The sequence below is a fragment of the Gorilla gorilla genome, chromosome 1, assembly GCF_029281585.2.
Source record: "Gorilla gorilla gorilla isolate KB3781 chromosome 1, NHGRI_mGorGor1-v2.1_pri, whole genome shotgun sequence".
Lineage (NCBI taxonomy): Eukaryota > Metazoa > Chordata > Mammalia > Primates > Hominidae > Gorilla > Gorilla gorilla.
Window position 1 is genome coordinate 25,533,061 of NC_073224.2, and position 24,351 is coordinate 25,557,411.

Here is a 24,351-nt window from a genome sequence, read left to right on the forward strand (position 1 = left end):
GAGAGGAGAGAGAGAGAGACGGGAGAGAGAGACAGAGGAGAGGAGAGAAGAGGAGAGGAGAGAGACACGAGAGAGATGAGAGACAGTGAGACACGAGAGAGAGACAGAGATGAGAGGAGAGAGAGACACGTGAGAGAGACACAGGAGAAACAGAGATGAGAGAGAGATATGAGAGAGATCTACGAGAGAGAGACACTGGAGAAAGAGGGACAGAGATGAGAGAGAGACAGACGAGAGAGAGACACAAGAGAGAGGGACAGATGAGCGGAGAGAAAGAGAGGCACGAGAGAGAGAGATGAGAGAGAGAGGAGAGAGGTCTCCAATGAATGTGTGGGAATATATGGAAAACGCGAATATCCAAATGATATTTGGAAAACTTGGCTGTGTTGGGGTGGTCAGGGACCCAGCCTCCTAGGTGTCCCTCCCCTGGCTCGCGATCACCCACCCGGGACACCGACGGACCCCGCGCCGCTAACCAGCCGCTCTCAGAGCGTGGGTGGCAGGCGTGGTTCTGCTCGGGGCCGGCCGCTCCCCTCACGTTCCCGGAGGCCTCGGCGGAAGGCGTGCAGGCGGCCTCTGGGCGGCGGCTGCAGGGGAGACAGTGGAGGGGCCCGGCGCCCTTGTCCGCCCGCACGTGCTCGGGGCGGGGCGAGCTGGGGCCCGACGGGCGGGGCCGGGGGCGGTGGCGGCGGGGGCGCGGCCGGGCGGCCACGTGACGGGCGGCGCGGCTATTAAGCCGCGCGGCAGCTGCTCGCAGCCGGAGCTGGTGCTTCGCCCGAGACCCAGCGCCCAGGCGTGTCACCCCGAGAGGAGCCGCGCGAAGGTCACCCCGCGCCCGCCGCCCGCCGCCCGCCGCCCGCCGCCTCCGTGGGTCCGTTTGCCAGTCAGCCAGTGCGTCCGAGCCCCTCGCGCCCCGCCGCAGCCCCGGCCAACCGAGCGCCATGAACCAGATAGAGCCCGGCGTGCAGTACAACTACGTGTACGATGAGGATGAGTACATGATCCAGGAGGAGGAGTGGGACCGCGACCTGCTCCTGGACCCAGCCTGGGAGAAGCAGCAGAGGAAGGTCAGCAGGGGCCCGCGGGCCGCCCGCGCGTGGTGGGGCCGGGTCCCCCGCGGGGCTCCCGTGCGCGTGGCCGCCTGGCCTGGCGACTGGCGAGAGGGCGCTTTGTGGAGGTGCTGTGCTGTCCTGTGCCCTCGCAGCTCCGGGGGCCCCTTAGGAAAGAGGACACGTCCGGGGACAGGCAGGACACTGGGCGTCGTGTGTGTGCGCGCGCGCGCGCGTTAGCAGCATCGGAGTTACAGATGTGGTTCTGTTCCTCACACCAACCCGCATTAGACCAGGATCTGAAGGGGTCTCTGGTCTGCTCCTGCCCCTTGAGTCTGTGACCTTGGCCCCCGAGTTATACTCTCCTGGCCCGTTTGTGTCCATTTACCCCAGCCTGTCTCTTCCCCATTGAGAGAAGCAAAAGAACATCAGCTTCATTGCAATTTCCACCGGGCTGCCCCTAGAGTCATGGAAAGTCATTTATTCAATCTTTTGGGTTCCTTGGAGAGGGATGTTGTATGAACACTAGACATTTACCGATAGTGACAATTATTTCACACTCTATTTATAGTTCATTGAGGTAAGCACACAGGGACGAAGGAGTCAGCCAGCTTCTAAAAGCTCCCTCCCCATTTTGATTGGCGTTCTCTGGGGGCCCAGTGGAACATTCCACTATTTCAAGGTTTCCTCTTGATCCTCTTGGCTGGAATAAATAGGGAATGCTCACCAGGAGGCTTAATCCCGCCTCTTACTTGACTAGGCAGGGAGCCTGGTTGGGTCAGGCATGACAACAGAGACCTGCCAACCCAACCTTAAGATAACAGGGTTATGGCAAAAGCCAAACGCTCTGAACTTTTTTCCGCCTATTTTTCTGGGCGTGGGGCAAGATAGATTTCCCTTCTAAGGACCTGCTTTAAGTGGATAGCCTGTGGTGACCATAGTGTGTATGGGAATCTCTGTATAATTGGTACTGTAGCTGATTGTGCGATAGTATTTGGTGAATAGGGGTATGATGGTGGAGAACACACATCCCAAACTCCTCTCGCAGCAAACAGCGTTAGCTGGAAGGAGAGATGATTATCAAATAACCAAGCACTATTTTTATATCAGGATGTCTCTTGTCTACCCTCTCTCCTAAAATATCATTTACTATTATTATTTTAAAGCTCTAATTTAGCTACATTTCAGTCTCTCCCCAAGTTTCTTAAGGCTTTTACCATCCCTACCTTTCTTAGAAAATGGGAGTAATAAATAGAAAAAAAACAAAACTTCAAGCCGTCTACTATTGTTTAAAGGACTGATTGTGAAGGAAGTACGAGGCATGAGGATTACTAATGTGTCATCTGGACCAGCTGATGCATCATCCATCAGCACGAAGTTAAAAAGTGACTTTAATTTTTAGCAGTGAGTGTTTTTTTAAAAAGAATTTCCCCAAATTTTGATTACTGCACTTTTCATGGATTAAAAAAAAAGATAACTCCCGAGTCTTTGTTTTAAAAATTGCTTTCTTATGAGGAATTGTAAAATAGCTAAGGAATTGGACAGGTAGTCTGCCCATCATTTTTGAAAGTGATAGTCTAATCACAGTGCTTTCTGTTGCCTTTTTTTTTTTTTTAAGTACAGTACAGTAGCAGGATAGAGGTAATGACAGTTTCCAGAGGCCACATTGACATCCCTTCTGCCATATTTAATCTTTTAACATATTTGCAGTATTTTTGGATATATGGCTTCGAATTCTTTTAGGTTTGGGATTCCTATGTTGACTGTATTATTATAATTGCATGGCACTTGAAGTAAAGTTGATTATTTAAAAATAACATACTTCCTGATCCCAGTCCAAAATAATGTTAGAAAGTTTAAGGTGAGAATTTTTTTTTAAGATAGTTTGAATGTTGTACATGCTTGGGGGGCAAAAACTACACTAGGAGAGATCTAGAAGATTCTCTATTTCTACTTTTGGTATAGACCCTGCTCAAGTCAGTAAAATAATATTGAACTGTGAGCTCAGTGTGGCCAGAGCGGTGGCCTCTATTTATGTCCTATGAGACAAACTGCTGGAACCGGACAAGGGTAAAATGCCATTGTTTCTATTGTGGGCTGCCTTCTCCACACTTGCCATTTCAGTGATATGCTGGGTATGAGATCTGTCAACAGATGCTGGTAGCACATGATGACGTCCGTGGCGTTATAATGGATGTGATGCCTAATTATATCTACAGTTCAGAGAGTCTCATGGGCTGTGGTAATCCTTGCTCTGTGGTGTGGAAGGAAAGCCTTGCTGTAGAAGGACTTTGTAAAAGTGTAATGTGTTTTATAAGAGAAGGGAATGCAGAAGATAGTGGGTTTAGCATGAGTGCGAATAGGCGTTTCAACGTGTCTACCTTCTCTTTCAAGAGTGTGTTACACACAAGAGTGTGTTAATAGGGTTAGGAATATTTATATTTTCTATAAAGAAGTATTTTAATTCATGCAACTCAAGGGTAGAAGAAAAATGCCTGCAGTAGTACAGATGTGAGATATATATATGTATACACACATACGTATATTTTATATATATATATATATATGTATAATGTTTAGAGACAGGATTTTGCTCTGTTGCCCAGGCTGGAGTACAGTGGCATGATAATAGCTCACTGCAGCCTTGACCTCCTGGGCTCAAGTGACCTCCATGACGTCGAGGCATGCACCACCACACATGGCTAATTTTTTTACTTTAAAAACTTTTTTTGTAGAGACAGGGTCTCACTGTGTTGCCCAGGCTGGTCTTGAACTCCTGGCCATTCTCCCACCTTGGCTTCCTGAAGTGCTGATACTAAGGATATGAGCCACGATGCTCAGCCCCAGATACAATATTTTAAGACACTGAAATGCTGAGGCACACTCTTGGAGTTAGAATGTTTTACCATATAGAACACAGTTTAGGGATATCAATTTCTAAGTAAATTGGGATTTCTTCAGTGGACTGTTGAAACTTTTAGAGTGTTGGCGTCTAGAAGTAAACATCTCCTGGAACCGAGGAACACATAGAGCTTGTACCTCAACTGAAGCCTAATTGGGAGGTGACTTGTCAGAGCAGCAATGCTGAATATGTTTGCTATCTTCACAAGCTCAGGACGCTGTCCTTAACTGTACTGGGAGGCTAGAGCAGACCTTTTAAGGAAACGAAATATGTGTCGATACGTAAAGGGTCCTTATGTCCATAATCAGTCCATGGCTTGATGATCGATAAACTTTTCTAAGTGTTCTGATTGTTTTTAATAGTCCCTAAAGAAATTCAGATTCTTCTGTACTCTTCACAGTTGAGATGGCTGGATTCACCTTGGAGCACCTCCTGTCAGTCTGGCATTTAGGCGAATGTGTTGCCATGTTGGGTCAGGCAGCCTGGCAGGATGCGTGTACAGAGGCAGCCGCCCACAGGGTCCGGATTAAATAGAGAGCCTGGGAGCCTTCGAGTTGCCCCTGCCCTTGTTCTGTGGGCAGCAGCTGCTGATTTAGAGCACAAGGTGAAGGCTCTTCCTGCCTAGTGACACATACTCTTGCATGAATTTTTCCTAGGAGAAAAGGCACTAATTGTTTGTTCCAACGATTAACAGAAAGCTTGTGACGTTTCTCAGATTCATGAGACCCAGATGAGTCGAAGCTCTGCCTGGTACCCGACTACAGTTGAATCACTAACTGTTTCAAGTCTCAATTATCTTCTAGAAAATGAAGATAAATACCTGTCTTTCTTAACTCACAGCGTTTTTTGTCTGGATCAAATGGTTAAACTGTTTTATGGTGAAGGGGCTTTATACATTGTAAAGTGATCTGTAAATGTTCAAATATTATTATCCTTGTGCGCCGAATATTTGTTAATCAGCACTGTGCTTAGACTTGTGAGGGACTTGTGAGCATGAGATTTGGCCCTTGGTGACCTTGATGTACTTTGAAAATTGTGGGGAAATACACATAACAGAAAATGTATCATTTTAATCATAAGTATACAATTCAGTGGCGTTACGTCTATTCACATTGTTGTACAACCATCACCACTATGTGTCTCCAGAACTTTTCCATCATCTCACATTGAAACTCTGTACCCATTAAAAACTAGCTTCCCATTCCCCCCTCCTCGGGTGTACTTTTTTTTTTTTTTTTTTTTTTTTTGAGACGGAGTCTTGCTCTGTCGCCCAGGCTGGAGTGCAGTGGTGTGATCTCAGCTCACTGCAATCTCCGTCTCCCGGGTTCAAGCAATTCTCCTGCCTCAGCCTTACAGTAGCTGGAATTACAGGTGCTGGGTAGCTAGGATTACAGCTGGCTAATTTTTGTATTTTTAGTAGAGACGGGATTTCACTGTGTTAACCAGGATGGTCTCCCATCTCCTGACCTTGTGATCTGCCCACCTCGGCCTCCCAAAGTGCTGGGATTACAGGCATGAGCCACTGCACCCAGCCTGGCGTACTTTTAAAGATAGGATTTATACACTGGAACATTTGGAACATAAGAAATTGTTTAATAATAAGTGCATATTTAACAAGAAATTGTTTAATAATAAGTGCAAGAATAAAAGTTAGCCGGGTGCAGTGGCTCATGCCTGTAATCCCAGCACTTTGAGAGGCCAAGGTAGGAAGATTGCTTGAGCCTAGGAGTTTGAGACCGGCCTGGACAACACAGCAAGACCCCGTCTTTGCAAAAAAAATAAAAAATTTAGCCAGGTGTGGTGGTGCACAGCTGTAATCCTACCTACTTGGGAGGGTGAGGCCAGAGGATCATTTGAGCCCAGGAGTTTGAGGTTGCCATGAGCTGTGATGGTGCCGCTGCACTCCAGCCTGGGCAACAGAGCAAGACCCCATCTCAAAAAATAAAAAAATAATAAGTGTAATATAATAAGTGTTTACCTTTGACACTATCAAAGCCCTCTTACATCCCTTCACTCACCCTTTCATCAAGAGATGGGAGAAGTTCAAAGGTAAGAGTATAGAAGGAGAAAGTAACCAAGGTGGCCAGACCAGGACTCGGGTCTCCCAAAGCCTAGCTCTGTATCGGATATGTCTGTGGCTCATGGTATGTTTGTGTACGTGTGATAGGGAGATAATACCTGATGCTAAAGATGCATATTCAAACTTAGAAAGTTGGATCCACGAAAAAGGGCCAGGTTACAGAGGGCCTGGGATGCTAAGGTGAGTGCAGACTTCATTCTCCAAGACATGCAGAGCTCCAGAGGTTTTTTGAGCTGGGAAGACCCATGCTTACAGAACTAGTATTGTTGGCGGGATAAATCTGAGTGGACAAGGGCCTGAGGCTGGGGGACCCAGGCAAAAGCCCGTTATGGGACCATCCAGATAAAGTGGTGAGGATTAGAACAAGGGGGCTGTTAGAAGCAGTGGTGAGGAAGGCATCAATTTGAGAGTGATCAGGAGGGATTATACGAAGTATTAAATAACCACATGTTGTTCCACAGTAGGCTGTGGTATAAATCCAATTAAGTAGATATGATCCTCCCCATTAGAGCTCCTGGGCTTTAATGTCAAGACAGTGGTATTGACAAGCAACAACCAAACTAATGAGGAGAGTCTGTTTATCTACTGGGAGATTGTGTCTGGATAAGAAGTTAAGTATTTACAGGATGTGTCATTATTCCGTGCAGGGAAAGGAGCCACCGTGCTGAGGTGGCAAATCCGGTGTCCATGTGGCCATTGCTGGGAGGGAGAGGTGGAATTGTAGATAGTCTTTGAGAGCCAGAGAAAGTTCTTAATGGGCAGAAGTGTCAAGGAGGACGTTAAAGGCAGGGTCTTGTGTGGGCACTAAGAAACCTCTGCACCCAGAGGGACTGTAATAAATATACATGTGGTTTGCTACGGAGAATCACAGGTGCAGGAGTTCTGAGGCGCAAAAAACACTCTTTGCCTTTACATCCTATTTGGGACACCATGATGTGTCCCGGGGTTGCCCTAGGCCTTCAGCCACATTCACCAGGTAAGAAACTTAAGCCCATTATAAGATTTTCCAGGAGTGTGGGAGGAGGAATATAACTCTTAGCGGGGAAACTTAATTAACGCAGCCTCAGAAAACTGTCAGAAAGCACCGCAGTCGGTTGCTGCAGCTGGGAGACACCTACAGAAAAGGCGCAGTTCTGGAGTGGGTGAGGGTGCTACCATGATGAGCAGAGGAGTTCACACGGAATGCGTTGGAGGACAGTCAGAATCCTACCGCCGTTTCCCTGGGAACGGCACTAAGTCTTCCAGAAAGAACAGAAAGCAGAGATTGGGGGAGAAGCTTGCAAACTACTATGCTAGACAAATTTCAAAGGAAGGAAAACCTTAAGTGCAAGAATTTGGCCTTTCTGAAGAAGACTGAGGAAAATTTTTGGTACAAACATCTGCACGCATGCACACACACACACACAGTTTTCTAGATTGGAAACTAGAAGGTGTTTTTACCTGCAACCCTGGTGAGGAGCAAAATATAAATGGAACACAAGCATGATGGTTCATTCTTTCATTCATTTGGCAAACATTTTTGTAGTCCTAGGGACCAGCAGAGAGAGTTGATGACACCACCATGGCCCTTAAGGAGCTTACAGCCTAGTTCAAGAGACAGGAGTGGTCTGTGAGAAGCACAGAGGAGGGGCATCTGCTTCAGCCAGGCTGGTGTAAGGAAGGTGTTTTCAAAGCCAAAGGTGTCTCAAACCCTCCTGCTTGGTTCCCCTTCATGGTGAATGGAAATGTCTTTCTCCCAGGCGCCCACGCCAGAAACCCGAGTGTTACCCTTGCCGCCTCCTCCTCTCCCACACCATGGCCATTGGGTCACCACCTCCCGTGGAGTCCTCTGGACCCTGCCTCTTCCCCTCCCTGTGTGCTCCAAGGCCTTCAGGCTTTCCACCTTCCCTGCGGAGATGAGGGTGGTGGCCTCCCTTTTGGTCACCCTTCCAAGGGTCATGCTCGTCTGCTGGCTTTTCTCCAAGATGCTGCCAAAAATGATCTTAATAAGACACAAGCCTGGTTGTGATATTTTCCTGATTCAAGTGTCTCTGTGGTTCTTGGTTGCCTTCAGGGGAGAGTTCAAGCCTCTTATGGTGGTTTGTGAGGCCAGGCCTGAACTAGCCCCATCGTCTGTTCATTCACCACCCCAGTATCCCTGCTGCAGGTTTTTAAAGATCTCATGTCCCTGATTGCCTGTCACTGTGTCTGACTCGAGCCCTTGTCTCTTCCATAGACCCTCCCTCCTCCACCTATGTTAGTAGTACCTCCTTCTGCAGCTGCTTCACTGAGAGGCCTGCCTTCTAGAGCAGGGGTCACCTGATGCTCTGTCTCCCCAACAAGGGCTATGAGCAGTAGCTCTTCTCTGTAGGTCCCTGTGCCTCATTGGACTCACAGAGTCTGCACTGACATTTTTTTTCTTTTCTTTCTTTTTTTTTTTTTTTTTTGAGACGGAGTTTCACTGTCGTTGCCCAGGCTGGAGTGCAATGGCACAATCTCGGCGGCTAACCACAACCTCCGCCTCCCAGGTTCAAGTGATTCTCTTGCCTCAGCCTCCTGAGTAGCTGGGATTACAGGCATTTGCCACCATGCCTGGCTAATTTTTTTATTTTTAGTAGAGACGGGGTTTCTTCATGTTGATCAGGCTGGTCTTGAACTCCAGACTTCAGGTGATCCACCCGCCTCGACCTCACAAAGTGCTGGGATTACAGGTGTGAGCCACCACGCCTGGCCCGCACTGACATTTATTGAATGAAGAAATTATGAATCATTTCTAAGAAACGTTTAGTACAATTACTTTTTAAATTAAAAAAACTTTCATTTTAACAATTAAAATCTTTTTTGACAGTCTTTATGACTTTTTGAGCCTGAATGTGTTAACTCCCAACTCATACTCATTTAATGCTTTTTAAAAATGTTCTCTTGAAGTATTTTCTCAGGTCCCCAAAAAGAGTTCCCTGACTTGATTTTTATTGTAAGTCTGAGCTGTCGAGGCCGGGTGTGGTGGCTCATGCCCATATTCCCAGCACTTTGGGAGGCTGAGGCAAGGCTGTCTCTTGAGGCTAGGAGTTAGAGAGTGGCCTGGGCAACATAGAGAGACCTTGTCTCTACAAAAAAAATTAAAAAATTAGCCAGTATGGTGGCGTGTGCTTGTAGTTTTAGCTACTTGGGAGGCTGAAGTGAGAGGATTGCTTGAGCTCAGAAGTTTGAGGCTGCAGTGAGCTATGATGGCACCACTGCACTCCCGCTGTGGGTGACAGAGTGAGAAATAAGCTTTTCGTTAAAAAATGTTCAGTCTGGGCACAGTGTCTCATGCCTGTAATCCCAGCCCTTTGGGAGGCTGAGGCAGGTGAATCACATGAGGCCAGGAGTTTGAGACCAGCCTGGCCAACACGGCGAAACCCAGTCTCTACTAAAAATACAAAAAAAAAAAAAAAAGTTAGCTGGGTATGGTGATGCCTGCCCATAATCCCAGCCACTTGGGAGGCTGAGGCATGAAAATCACTTGAACCTGGGAGGCGGCGGCTGCAGTGAGCCAAGATCATGCCACTGCACGCCAGCCTGGGAGACAGAGTGAGACTGTCTCAAAAAAAAAAAAAAAAAAAAGTTAAGAGATGTGCTGTGTCTGAAAAAAAAAAAAAGAACATCAATAATTGGAATTTAGAGCTTTTAGAATTGAAAAAATAATTATACAGATTTATGTATATCATAATAAAATTTGTCACCATATTTATAAGAAAAAGTTCTGGTAACCTGAATTTGATTTGAAATGAGTTCCCCCCACCCAGATTGAAAACCTTCACCCACTTAATAAAGAAAATTCCAAGTTCATTTTTGATTCAGAGACGTATAAATTTAAATTCGTTTTTGTATAGAAAACATAGGGAAATTTTTTTGAAGATGCAGTGTGCTTCACAGTGCTGGAATTGGAAAATGGAGACAAGATTGCAAGTGATTCTGTGGTCCTGGGAAAGAACTGGCATATGCAGTCTTCATACATGCCAAGCCCTAGACCAAGAAGTTGGCATAACTTTGATTTGTCTTATTTGTTTTTGCTAGGGGGTAAATGTGTTGGTCATAGTCTTTAGAAATTATTATACACTGAAAACAGATTCTTATTAGTATCCATTACAACCTTTTCATAAAAAGCCATGCTATCTTAGAAAAGACCTATATTTTATTAGTGATTGTGAGAACCAAATGTACAAATAGGTGAATATGAGATTGTTTTGGGGCCAGACGCAGAGGCTTAAGCCTGTAATCCCAGCACTTTGGGAGGCCGAGGCAGGCGGATCACATCACGTCAGGAGTTCGAGACCAGCCTGGCCAACATGGTGAAACCCCATCCCTATTAAAAATCCAAAAATTAGCCAGGTGTGGTGGTGTGCGCCCGTAATCCCAGCTACTCGGGAGGCTGAGGCAGGAGACTCGTTGGAATTGGAGTGAGTGAGCTGCACTCACAGCTGGAGCGCAGTGAGATCGTGTCACTGCACTCCAGCTTGGGTGACAGAAGAAGACTCTGTCTCAAAAAAAAAAAAAAAGATTGTTTTGGGGGAATGGGAGCAGTATTTAATATGAAGCTATGATTGAGTTTTGCAAAGGTAGTTATAATTGAGATTGCAAAGACAAATCAAGAAATCCTATCTTCTAAAGTCATGTGGAGTCTTTAAGTTATTTTGTTATAGTCAAACAAGATGTGAAGATGACAATTACTTTTAGAAGGTAGGTAATCTCATTGCTGTTTATGAGGATTTTAAGATAATTTATATGTAAGATAGAACGATATGAAATACTTGATGCTGACCATTTTGACCTCCAAAAATTACAGTCTCTTTATTTCAACCCAAACAACTTTACTGCTGTTGTCCCACTCTTTTTTTTTTTTTTTTTTTTTGAGGTGGAGTCTTGCTCTGTCGCCAGGCTGGAGTGCAGTGGCGCGATCTCGGCTCACTGCGACCTCCGCCTCCCGTGTTCAAGCAATTCTCCTACCTCAGCCTCCTGAGTAGCTGAGACTACAGGCGTGCACCACCACGCCCAGCTAATTTTTGTATTTCTAGTAGAGATGGGATTTCACCATGTTAGCCAGGATGGTCTCGATCTCGACCTCGTGATCCGTCCACCTTGGCCTCCCAAAGTGCTGGGATTACAGGCATGAGCCACCGTGCCCGGCCATTGTTGTCCCACTATATTTGATGCCCTTGACCAATACCACAAAATAGCCAGGCTGTAAAACTGAATTCTAATCATTTCTAGCCTTATCTCTAATGTCTTTGGTATTCATTTGTAAAAGTAAAGGGGCTCTCGAGTTTTGTAGAAGTTAAAAATGTGGGATTTGAAGCCAGGTACAGCAACCTGGTGAAACCCTATCTCTACAAAAATACATAAGTCAGCCAGGTGTGTTGGTGTGTGCCTGTATGCCCAGCTATTCAGGAGGCTGAGGCAGGAGGATGGCTTGAGCTGGGGAGGTTGAGGCTGCAGTGAGCCATGATTACATCATTGTATTCCAGCCTGGGCAACAGAGCAAGACCCTGTCTCAAAAAAAATATGGGGAATTTGGATTGAGGGCTTGATATCCAATGAATAAAAGAGAAAAGTCAAGGCTGGAGATTTAGGTACGGAAGTTATCTACATATGCAATGGCTGCAACTCTGAGGGGGTAGGTGGAAGAGGATCTACCCAGAAGGCACTAAAGTGAGCTAAGAATAGAGGACTCCTAGAGGAAGCAGTGTTGGGAACTGAACATGGAAGTCTTGCTTTTCTGGATGAAAACATCATGTATTAGACAACTTGGAACCACCTGAACTGTCAAGATGTCTTTGATTTTCTTTCTGGAGAAATCTCACCTTGGTATTCTATTGGAACTTTGCCAGTTGGCTTGAATCTGGCATTGAAGTTGGTTTAGTTTAGTTACTGGAACAGAAACCAGAGCTTTGGTGCTGTGGAATGCAACATCTTTTAGCTGATGAGACAAGTTCTTTTTTTTTTTTTTTTTTTTGGAGACAGAGTCTTACTCTGTCACCCAGGCTAGAGTGCAATGGCACGATCTTGGCTCAATGCAACTTTCACCTCCCAGGTTCAAGCCTCCTGCCTTAGCCTCCTGAACAGCTGGGATTACAGGCACCTGCCATCGTGCCTGGCTAATTTTTGTATTTTTTTTTTTTTTTAGCAGAGACGAGGTTTCACCATGTTCGTCAGGCTGGTCTTGAGCTCCTGACCTCAGGTGATCCACCTGCCGTGGCCTCCCAAAGTGCTGGGATTACAGGCATGAGCCACCGCACCCGACCCAGACAAGTTATATTTTCAAAGGAAGCAAAAAACTATGAATTTACTTAACGGTGGTGTGCTCAAGTCTGTGACATAAAATTCTTCTGCACTCAGAATGGTCAATGATAGGCTTTGCTAAAGAAGGCTTTATTGAACATTTGTAAGATGCCTAAAAAAAAAAAAAACCATGATGTAGAATTAAACTCCAAGATAGGACTTCCTTTTTCAGTTGTATCATTTATAGAATTAAGGAAATGAATTATTGTTCTCATTTAGATGTTTTGTTTTAAGGTTTTAAAACATATAGATGTTTTGGGTGTCAGAAAGAACAGTCATGAAAATCGTAAAAGACATATAGAAAACCGTAATCCACTTAGAGATTATGTGTAGAGGGCAATATTTTTCTGTTTTGAAACAAACACATTTTTGAGGGGAGGCAGGTATTCAGGTGATCAGATTAGAAAAATACAAACCATGTGTTTTATGTTTTATAGACTGTAATATTTCCATTCTGTTATTGTAATTTTATGAAATATGAGGTGGCTGATTATTTTATTGCATATTTGGTCTTTCATGTTAGAATTTGGAGCAGAGGATGTTGTAATTTTTTTCAGTCTAACACTAAAGCCAAAAAATATTCCAATCAGACAGTAAAAGTGATAATGTGTGGATTTTTACCAGTGAATTAAAAAATGAGAGATTTTCACATATTACTCCTAGTATCCCAAATGATTTGCTGAAGAAGACAGAGAAACAACTATTATTGAGAAATTCCAGGCACTGTTTTAACCTTATGTATGATTTTACTGGATCTTCATAACCATCTTGAAAGGTGAATATTATCTTCATTATTTTAGCTAGGCTCAAGTTAAGTGAGTTGCCCAGCAGTGGTTGAGGGTAGGGAAGTGGTAGCCGGAAAATGCACACAGAATTTTGTCTAATGTATGTAGAAATAGTTCTCTCCTATAATTGAAATTTTATAAATATGGAGATACTAATTATTTTATTGCATATTTTTGGTCTGAAAGTGATAGAGCTGGATTTCAGATCCAGGCTGCTTAACTGTAAGGGTCTTGATTTTTATCACTAAACTTTATCTGTTTTTGTTGCTTTCTGCTCGGATTTGTAACCAACCCAGAGCAGAAGCCTGGGATTCAGTATTTCTGATTTTCCACTTACAAACCTCCTACCTTTGTGGAAGGGCATATGTGTGTGTGTGAATTTTTTAATTTCTAAACTGGTACAACTGGGAATGTCTGATAACAGTGAGAAAACGGAATTTTGAGGTATGGTCCATATTGTCATTCCAAGATTTTCCCCAAGTCAAGCTTTAGGAGTTGCATTGTCCAACAAAAATACCAAAGTAGGAGGGAAGGGGCCACAGGAGAAGTCAGCTAAACTTCTCGGGAGTTTTAGGGGCCGTCCCATGAAGGGCACATTATCAGAGTGAATGCTGGTATGTCTGACGCACTTCCAAAAGAAGCCAGGATGCCTGAGATACTGAGTCAACTCCCTTTTGGAACTAGAAAATGAGACTTTCAGAGGCAGGAGCATAGATTAGAGTTATCCTCCTACGGGTGCCGTGTCTTTATCTACAGGAATGCCCTCTCAGATCAGAGCTCCACAGGGACTGAGCCTAGCATCTTTTGAAATGGCAGTACTGAGAACTCACTTTGCAATTAAAAAAAATCCTGTTTATTTAAAGTTTTATTATGGGAAATTTTAAACATACCCCAGAGCAGAGAGAATATAATGAATCTCTCCGTATCCAGTAGGCCAAGGAAAAACCAAGCTTCATGAATAGGTGATGACTAAAAAGAAAATAAGTTTGAATGGTTAATAAAAACTTTGCTATGAAAGAAACTGGCATGAAGTAAAACTGTGAAGTAGGCTAATGAGTACTGCTTGTTGCTTTACCCTGTTTCAAAATCCTCTTTCCCAAGGCCCCCTACTTCCCACAGCTGCCTCTGGCCGCCTAGGCCTGCTTCACCTGTACACCACCCCCAGACCCCACATTCTCCTTATGATTTTTCATGCACTTACTGTCATCATTTTCTATGCCTACAAATGAAAGATTCCCAAGACCTGCCTTTTTAGGGATCACTGATATTTTTATTTTATTATTTTATTTTATTTATCTTATTTTTGAGACGGAGTCTCTCTCTATAGCCCAGACTGGAGTGCAGTGGCACCATCTCGGCTCACTGCAACTTCTGCCTCCCGGGTTCAAGCCATTCTCCTGCCTCAGCCTCCCGAGTAGCTGGGATTACAGGCATGCACCACCACACCCAGCTAATTGTCACTGATATTTTTAGAGGTGACTTTTCTGAGACAATAACCCTGTTGTCTAATTCCAGTGAGTTTCAGGCTCAGCGGAAGATGGGGAGGCCTGTATATGTGGGTGGCTTACCACAGTGCCCAGGTATGAAGTCAGTACTGGTAGTATATTTACTGTGTGTGAGGCACACCCCTCTCCTCGTACTGCACCCTGATCTTACAAACTGACCCTCATCCCTATCAGGTTTATTGAGATGAGTCCTCTCTTAGCTCCACTGACCATTACTGTTACTGCTTCGAGTGATAAGCCTGACTTTGAGACAGGAGGTGGGAACAATGTCTGAGGATGCTGAATTTGATACTTCTGCATCTGTATTTCCTCCGCCACCCCCGGAGTACAGCCAGAGGAAGGAGCAGAACAGACATTGAAAAGGTTCTTCGGGAAAGGTTATTTTTAGGGGCCGTCTTGCCAAGACTGCTTCCGGGGAATTTATTTAGACACAGCAGGCCCCTGCCCTGTTAAAGATGTGAATTCCCACATATCTGGGAATGTTCTGGGTAGCCTCAGAAAAGTGCTGGGGGGGCTTTCATTTTAACCCTGAAAGATGAGAGATGGTGTGAGGAGCAGCACAGTAGCCGGTGACCTTGGGCAAGTCACTTCGTCTCTCAGGGCCTCTGTTCCTTATGAAATGAACTGACTCCAAGGTGGCTGGAGTAATTTCAGAGGTAGGGTGACCCTATCTCCAGGTTTGTCCGGGACAATCCCAGTTTGTGGCTTTTGTCCCAGAGGAGTTATAAATAGCACCTCCTTTGACTCTCAGAAGTGGCCCAGTTTAGACTACAAACTTTGGTCTCCCTGTTCTGAGGACATACACAGGCAGCCTCATGGAAGGTTAAAATCATATTGACACCCAAGTGATTTTTTTTTCCCCAAGTAATTTGTACATAGGGTAGTAATGCCTTTTCTGAAAGTGCTGGCCTATTTCTGGAACTTTAAAAATGTAAACATTGGTGAAGTGAGATTTTTAATACTTTGAGATATATGTATATGTATCTCATATATAGTCTAGTAATTCTGAATCTTTTAATTCATAAATCTTTTAGAAGGCCAAGCTTTGTAGAACACCGTGAGAGTGAGCCCTGTAACTGGAGGGCTGTGGGGCCACCAGCCCGGCTGAGTCCTCCTGCGGGCCAGGTTGCCCTCTGAAATGGGGTTCACTGTTATACTTTTGGTTTTGTATTATATGCTATGTATATGGTTTTATAAATGTCATATATACTTACACTTTAGACAATTTGATGTTAATATGGGCCAGGCATTAATGACACTTATTTTACACATCTGCAAAATGAAGAGTTAAACCTTATTTGAAGATCTGGACCAGTTACCAAAGTCCTGTCTGTAGATTTGCTCTTTTGACAGTATGTCTTTTCTGAAAATTATAAGAATTTATTTCTATGTTCAGGCACTTGAAAATCTAGCAGTGAAATGGTGACAAATGTATTTACTGTGTGATAAATCATGTTGAATAGAACATGTTCCCTCATTTCTATAATGAGACACAGGTAGGGCTGTCACCATGGAGGCCTTTAAGAACTTGGTAGGGAAGCAGGAAAAATCATGTCAGAAATGCCTGATGTGTGACGGTGAGTTCTATTGCTGTAACAGGTATCTGCGTAACTGGATATTAAGGACTCTAAAGGATTTCTATTCTGCAGTCCTAGGATAGGGCAGTCTGTACCCTTTCCAGTAGGATTTTAAAATGTGATATCAAAACAGGGATTTGAATGTGAAGCTGTAAAGTCTTGAAGTAGCGCTTCATTGAGCAAAATTAACTTCAGAACTCTAGGATTGCTGGATTGGATCCAAGTTAAGTTGTTTTTTTTCCCCTCCATTAGGAATATGGACGGTTAATGAAGTAAAGCTAGCCGACATCATTACAGACAACTAGGGAAGGGCAAAGAAAATAACTTAGAAATCTAGGCTAATGAATGTTTATGCTCTCCTGAATTATTGTTTAAAGATATGTATTTAAATAATTGCGTAAGAAATACCTGTTTATTGTAGAATATTTAGGAAATATTACATTTTAAAATTAGAAGTTTTTAAATATTAAAAAAGTCACAACCTGGAGAAAACAAGTGTGTACATTTTGCCGAGTGCCTACTAGCTCACTTTATGCTATAGTCTAGAAGCATCTATTTATGTATTTTATACTCTAATATGCTATGGTCTGAAATGGCTCCAGATGTAAAGACTTTATTACCCATTTTCCTGAATACCAGTCAGCAGGAGCCCTGGGGAAGAACTCTTGGTGGAGGAAATCCCAGCTTGATTCTGTCCGGTGTGGAGTTGGCAGGAACATTGGAAATGCCCAGCTTCTCTGTTTTTATTGCATATGTTAATCAGAGTTTTCCCCATATGTAGGGGAAAGCTATAGCTGTACCTGACTGTGGGCTGTTCCTTACTTAGAATTGTTCTCTGGTCTGGGACAGCAATGCAGAGAATATGGTGTATTACAGAGAGCTGTTTCATTCTAAATGAATGCTTGCATCTCTGTGTGTAGGCAGCCATTTATTTGGGTCCCTGAAAATAGTAGCAGTATGGTGAACTTAAATTAAAGAATATTTATTTTGCTGTCTGTGTAGTACAAGCTGCTTCCCCAGTTGCCGGATGGGTTGAGAGGAGAATCATCAGTGTGCTTTTCTTTTAGCTTGAATTCATCCCTAAGAAGAGAGTGAGGAAAGTACAATAAATGCTGCTGCTGCTGCCTAAAACTGAGCAACAGTTGGGTCTGCCCTGTCACAGAGCCACATCTTGCACGTAATTACCCAGGCTCCAAGGGAACAAGTTATTTTGAGAAACATAGCTCAGGATCAATCAGATGTAAGGCTGTTTGTTGGGAGCCTTAATATGGTTACTTACCAGAAAGTCCTCAAAGGAATTCTCCACGTAGTTTGTGCCAGCCTGGGGGAGGCAGGTGTGACCCCACACAACATTCAGCTAGTGGCTAAGTCAGGCTCCTGGCTTAGAAAATCTTGAAGCTCAGATGACCAGGCACCAATAGCTTTCATGCGTTCCTTTGGGCCTACTACCTTTTTTTTTTTTTTTTTTTTTTTTTGCCTTTTAGAGCAAACATGTCTTAGACTTTGATTCTAAAGATAATTTGATTTGGTTAGTTTAACATATGCTTCTAGCCCTAAAATAGTTTGGGAAGAATCTTCATATTTCTAGTCTTAACTCTTGAATTTAACAGTTAAAAGGTGGGGGGAGGGTTTCATCAGGATCATTTGCTAACCCTCATTTAGGAGAGAGAATGCTCTTTTTTTTTTTAATAATTAAAATCTTCTTTCAAGAATTTTAAAACGCCCTTGGAATTAATGTAGAGCTAGATTGAATTGCAAACTAGCTTCAGGAATCCACAGCTCCGAATGTTTGGTGACCTTGTTATGTTGCTTCACTCTAATTTGAGGATTAAAGACAGGTAGAGATAAGTAATTGCAGCTGAAAAATCAGAATTAGGAGACTGGGTATTAAGGACTCCTGCAAATGGTAATAAAATGTTTGTAGGAAATTTTCTTAAGCAGGAAGGAAATTAACAGATGGAAATACTTTAGCTTCTTGATAAATGTAAGATCTTTATGAAATAGGAAAAATGCTAAATAATTCAACCCAAATTTAGTATTATTTATGGTGATCAGGATAAGAGGGAACATGAGGATGCATACGGAGTTTTAAATGTAGAATTTGACGTGGAAAAGGAACTGCCTCAAGCTTCAACTTAAGACAGTCGTTAGTTTCACAGGACAAGGGAAGCGTACTGTAATTTGAGATCAACATATGATGGACTTCAGTTCTGTGTATCATTCTTGTGTATTAATCACTCTCTGTCTTCATGGAAGTTGAGTGTGGAAAAAACTCAAACTGTGTTTTCTGTTCTCACACCACAACAGTCAACCCAGAAGACTTCTGTGACCAAATGTGTGTGGTCTCCTCCCACTTGCCGCCACCCTGTACACCAAGCAGGCAATCCGTACACCAGCTGGGTGTACTCCAGTGTATTTGATTCTGACACTGTCCGTTTGGTGATAGCATCAGATCCCACAGGTTGAGGGCTCAGTCCCGCAAGACTGCCCCCCTTCAGACACCATCTCAAGTCCAGGCCTCCAGAACTAATGACCAACCAACTTAAAATTGGGGTTCTCATGCCTCTTTGGGTTTGATCAGTTTGCTAGAGCAGCTCACAGAACTCAAGGAAACAGGTACGTATATTTACTGGCTTACGATATGGGAGATTTAAAAGGACACTGATGAGGAGAGGCATAGGGTGAGGTATGGGGGAAAGGGGTGCATAGCTTCTATGCCCTCCCCAGCAGTTCGCCCTCCAGGAACCTCCACGTGTTCAGTTACCTGGAAGCTCTCCAAACTCCATCCTCGTGGGCTTTTGAAGGAGACCTCACCGGATAGGCATAATAGAAGCTTGGAGAACCATAGGGAAATGTGATTGGACAAAAAGGCTGTGATCTAATACTAATAGGCTGAGTGGAAAAATCCCTGCAAGGCCTGTCTGTTCAGACTCTTCTTAGCCTCTCTGTGCAGCCTTCCTTTCTCCCAGGTTTGTGGCAGGACTCCTTCTGAAATGAGGGTCTTATGACCTACAGTCAGATAAGGTAGGTCAGATCATTGCTTTATGGCCAGCTCCAAGCCAGAAAGACAAGGGAAAATTAGAGTCCCTCCAGGGAAAGCCTGCTCCTGAGGCCTGAGCCACCCTAGCATGACAGCAAAAGACTGTAACAAGGGCTATGAGAGTTATGAGCCAAGAACAATGGATAAAACATATAAATATATACCTGTGTGTGTATAAATATATATATATAAAATATCACAGAAACTACTAAAATTTATATCAGAAAATGAATATTTTAGCTTATTGGAAGGTTGGACTCTTCTTAGAAGAAAGACCCAGAAAGTATTAAAATACAATTCTCAAATAAAAGTAGAATCATGACTGTCGTACAAATATAAAGATGAATATTTAAACATGTTCTTCAACTCATTAATGAGAAAACTGGTAAGCCGTTACAACCAGTCCAAAAGAGCATCCAAAGAGTAAGACACATTTGTGGAGCGGGAATGAAATGAATGTGCACATGGAGGGGCCCTTTTTTCTGTGGGAGGTGGAGTGTCCCTCTACTTTGATTTATTTGAATGTCTGTAGACAGAATTATTTTGCATTGCTATCAGTTGTCTGTGACCTGTAGATTTGTAGAAGAACCTAGAAGGGCTGCTTATGGACAATGTGCAAGTTTCCCGTTGGAGCATAGATTTTTCCCTGTATAAAGTTGCCTTATCAGGCATTTCACCTTTCCAAATTCCATAGTTTCCATCCTTTCTGGAAGTTATGGGGGTGATTCCATGTATCGGAGAAGTCATTCCTCAAACCAGTATTAGTCGGGGCTAGATTTGGCTTTGTTGAAAACCCTGAAAAGAGTGTTTCCTGTTATACAGTCTCGGAGCTTAGTGCCTTTCTTTCTGTATTTTGAATAGCCCATGGACTAAATGGAAATCAGTCTTGTGAGCCTGGCAGTGGAAGCCTGAAATTTGTGATGCAGAATTTGATTAAAACCAGACCTGGATAACACAATCTTTTCAAGTGCTGGGAGAACCATCTTTAACCTCTCCACTTAAAGTGTCATCCATTAGCCTGATTCTATTTTTAGATACCCTCAGCTGTGAGGTTGCCTGTTATTTTTGCAAGGTATTTTCTTTTTTTTTTTTCTTGGCAAGATTATAGAGTCTTTCTTAACATTTAAGGATTCTGTAGTTAAGTTTGACATGATAATAAGAAATTTTAAAAACCTGGAACTTGAGCAGATACACATTTTTAGCTTCTCAGGTTTCTTTTTATTAAAAAAAATGTTGACTTGTATCCTCTTTGATTGGTTCCAGAAAGTCTGACAAATGGATCTTATTCAACAAATAGTTACTGAATGCCACTGTGTTCTGGGCACTGTCCAGAGCCTAAAACAAAGATCCCTGCTTCTCTGTGTGTCACTTTCACCAGCATTTCTTAGAATGTTCAAATGGTAGTGGTCATGGGGCCTCGGAAAATGCTTGAGTTGTTTGTGAGCTTTCCTACCCTTTAATTTGTGATCATTAGATATACAATGGCATTGGGTAGAAAGAGACTCTGAATCCTGCATCCAGGCAGAGTTTGTTGGGGGAGAATCAACAGAACAGAAGGCTGCCTCTCTTTCTTTCTCTTACCTTGTCTTTGGGTATGTATCAGTGTATATTTCAGTGTCTATATCAATGTAACTGGAACTCAAGCTATTATTTTACTCACTACTTTTGATGGTAAAAACTGCAATTACTTTTGCACCAACCTAATAAAAGCAGCTTTTTGATACTGTTGAAGTTCCGCTTTATTTATAACTGAGATCATCACAGTTTAAACTTGGAAGTATTGAAAACTTTAACAGGTACAAGCTCTGTGTGTGCGAATGCAGGCGCACCTGCTGGGTGCTGGGTTTTCTGAGTGATGGCAGAGGTGAATAAGGCAGGATTAGAGACTACCTTGTGTTGGGTTTTTTGATTAATAATATGTATGCATACAGACATGTAACAGCCTGGGAAACCGGTTGTGGGTCTTCCTTTTGCAATGGAAAGCAATGGGATTTGCCTTTTTACAAGAGTTAATTTTAAGGCTCTTTGGACCTGGTGTATTATGAACCAAGTCATGATTCAAATGTCACCCATTATTTTAATTGTCCCTTAATAATAAGTTTATTTCCATTGCATGGGCAATATCTTTGCCCCCTATAGGTAAAAAAGGATGTTCTGAACACTTTCTAACCAGAGGAAGTGAAGATATGTTAATGATGCTCTTTACTCTCCAGCAGGGGTATGAATACTTGTGATGAATCTGGAAAAGATGAAGAATTGGCAGGGTTCTGGATTCTTAGATCACAGACCTTCTTGCACCCCTTTTCTTTCTGCAGCAACATTCCATGAATTGTGCTAAGCAACAGCATGTTTTTCCTTAGTTATTGGAGGCGGAATATCTCCTATGCTCAAGTAGGCTTAAATCGTGACTATAGGCTGTCTTTATTTTTCTGAGCAATCTTGCCCTACCTGAGTAAGATTTTAGAATGATTTAATTCTCTTTCAGTTTCAACCCCACGGCACTGCTCAAGTTTCTCGGAATTGCCATCGCTGATTGCTCTTCTTTGTATTTCTATGGCACATAGAAATGTTTCCTAGTCGCTTATAATCCATCATACCTCACAGCAAACTAATTGAGTTAGATTCATAGTGCTTTTCTTTTCTTTTTTCTTTTCTTTCTTTTCTTTTCTTTTCTTTCTTTTTTTTTTTTTTTTTGAGATGAAGTCTCACTCTGTCACCCAGGCTGGAGTGCAGTGGCACCATCTTGGCTCACTGCAACCTCCGCCTCCTGGGTTCAAGCGATTCTTCTGCCTCAGCCTCCCAAGTAGCTGGGACTACAGGCGCAAGGCACCACGCCTGGCTAATTTTTGTATTTTTAGTAGAGATGGGGTGTCACCATATTGGCCAGGCTGGTCTCGAACTCCTAGACCTCGTGATCCACCCGCCTCGGCCTCCCAAAGTGCTGGGATTACAGGTGTGAGCCACTGCACTTGGCTTCATAATGCATTTCTTGGGGGAGGGAACAAACCACAGAGAGATGAGCTGACTTGTCCACACTAGACACTAAGCAGGTCACGAAGCCAGGGTTCAGATTTAAGGGCTGTGTTTTTTTAGGGATTGCTGGACTGAGCTGTTGCATACCATGTTATCTAACAGGACCTTGGAGACCAAGCAGAGATTCGTGGGCAGAGAATAAAAGGGCTGCTGCATAGTTAGATGCCTAGTTATGTAAGTTATGAGAACATTAAGGCCTCAAATGGACTTACAGGACATCCTGATAATTGATTGTAGCACAAGCATAATCCTTGGGATTAACACACTCATTTACATAATCCTTACTTTGATTAAATTTTTAAAATTTTGTGTGGATAGTTGAAAGGTGTATCTGAGTACTTGGCAACATTGAAGATTTGGAGGGATATTTTCAAAGTCATGATTATTCAGTTTTCGTTGTGCTGAATGGTTAGTCACCACTGTGAGTGGCTTCTGGATCTAGAGAACTTCCTTGATGTTAGTGTAGACTTTCTTGATTTTAATGTAGATGCCAACACTCTCTAAATGTTTTTCAAGACGGTTGAGTGTCTGAACATTTAAATGTAAGGTTGCTGCTGGTGATTCTGGGGCAGCTCACTGGTTGAGATGTTACTGCATCCAGTGCAGTTCGTGTGATGTATGTACCTTTTGGGCCTTGCTGGCTGGGGGGATTGAGACGCTCTGTAGCGAACCAGTATGTTCTGCTCCACGCAGATTGCAGGACTTTTTGCCCTCACAGAGGGTTAGGCCACCTACTCTCTATGAGGGCAGAGCCTCCTTTCTTAAGGGTAAAACGGAAATTGCGTTTACTTTGGAGGGACGGCTTTGACCTTCCTCTTCCACTTTAGTCAGTGATTTTTACAACATATGCAGCTTTCCAGAGCCTCCTTACTTTTCTAATATTTAGAAAGAACCAGGAAACCGATTAGAGGTAATCTTGGCAAATTGGGAATTTGTGAAGTGGAAAAGAACACTATTAAAGTGATTGCTGTAAATAGAAAAATAAATGGAGCATTTTTAGAACAGCAGTTTAACAGAGCTGTGGTTTCCAGTAGTTTCACACGAGAGGATGTTCAGAACCATCGTGACACAGATAGTGTTGGCCGGCCTCTTTCTTCTCCTCTCAATAATCTTTTGAACTATTTCATAAAGTTGATCATGACAAATGACTGTATATATATATATATATGTGTATATGTATGTGTATATATGTGTATATATATGTGTATATATGTGTATATATGTGTATATATATGTGTATATATATGTGTATATATATGTGTGTATATATATATATGTGTATATATATGTGTGTGTGTGTATATATATATCTGGGAAAGGATCAGGATTTGAAGGACAAATAATTGCATGGTGTCAGAGTCAGAAATACAATTCGAGTTCTGAGCCATGACTGCAGGCTGGACCAAGCTCTGCCTGTCCTCCAAGCCCCATCTCGGGGACCACTGCCGCTGTAGCTGGGGCTTGGTTGTCCCACCCTACAGGTTGCAAGTCGTGATGAGTGTTGGGGAAGGCTTGGAATTGACCAAGCAGACCTCTTGATGTCTCAGCTCCCTGAGGAAAGTAAATGATATGCAACTTCAACAGAGAATGCTCAGCAGCACCCCAGACCATTTTTCACCTGACAGACAATGCTGTCTTATAATTGGTAGGTTTAAAAGCTACATGTTCTTCAGGCCTGCTCACCCCTGAGTTTTCTGCTGTGCCTGGGTATCCCAGTCCTCAGCAGACTCTGGTTCATTTCACTCAGAAAGCCCTACGTCTGGGATGAGTTTCCATTTTAGGAAATGTGATCTGAAATGATTATTTTATGTAATTATTATTAAAGAAAAAGCTAGTTAAAGAAGTATAAAGGAAATGTATAGATATGTTGCCAAATTTTTTTTTTTGGAGAAAATGGAATGATGAAGGTTGAACAGATAGTTTTACAGAAGCCAGCCCAGGCTTAGAACCGTATTGCTAAAAGAATTAATAATTCACTGATAAGTGAAATGGACTGATATTCAGGGAACCATGTCAGACTCATGATTGATTTTTCGGGTCCCCGTCTGTGTACCTAGGTAATAATCTCTTCTAGGTAAAA

At 43.1% G+C, this 24,351-nt stretch overlaps 1 protein-coding gene across 2 annotated transcripts in view; it reads left to right on the forward strand.

Moving 5' to 3' along the window:
* Positions 1–686: 686 nt before the first annotated feature.
* The window catches only part of ACTN2 (actinin alpha 2), a 73,343-nt gene continuing 49,678 nt past the window's right edge, over positions 687–24,351 (forward strand). For both annotated transcript variants that reach the window (XM_004028646.5, XM_004028645.5), the window contains exon 1: positions 687–1,067. In XM_004028646.5, coding sequence (XP_004028695.1) covers positions 942–1,067 — 126 coding nt within the window. In that variant the 5' untranslated portion in view covers positions 687–941. The remainder of the gene's footprint in view (positions 1,068–24,351) is intronic.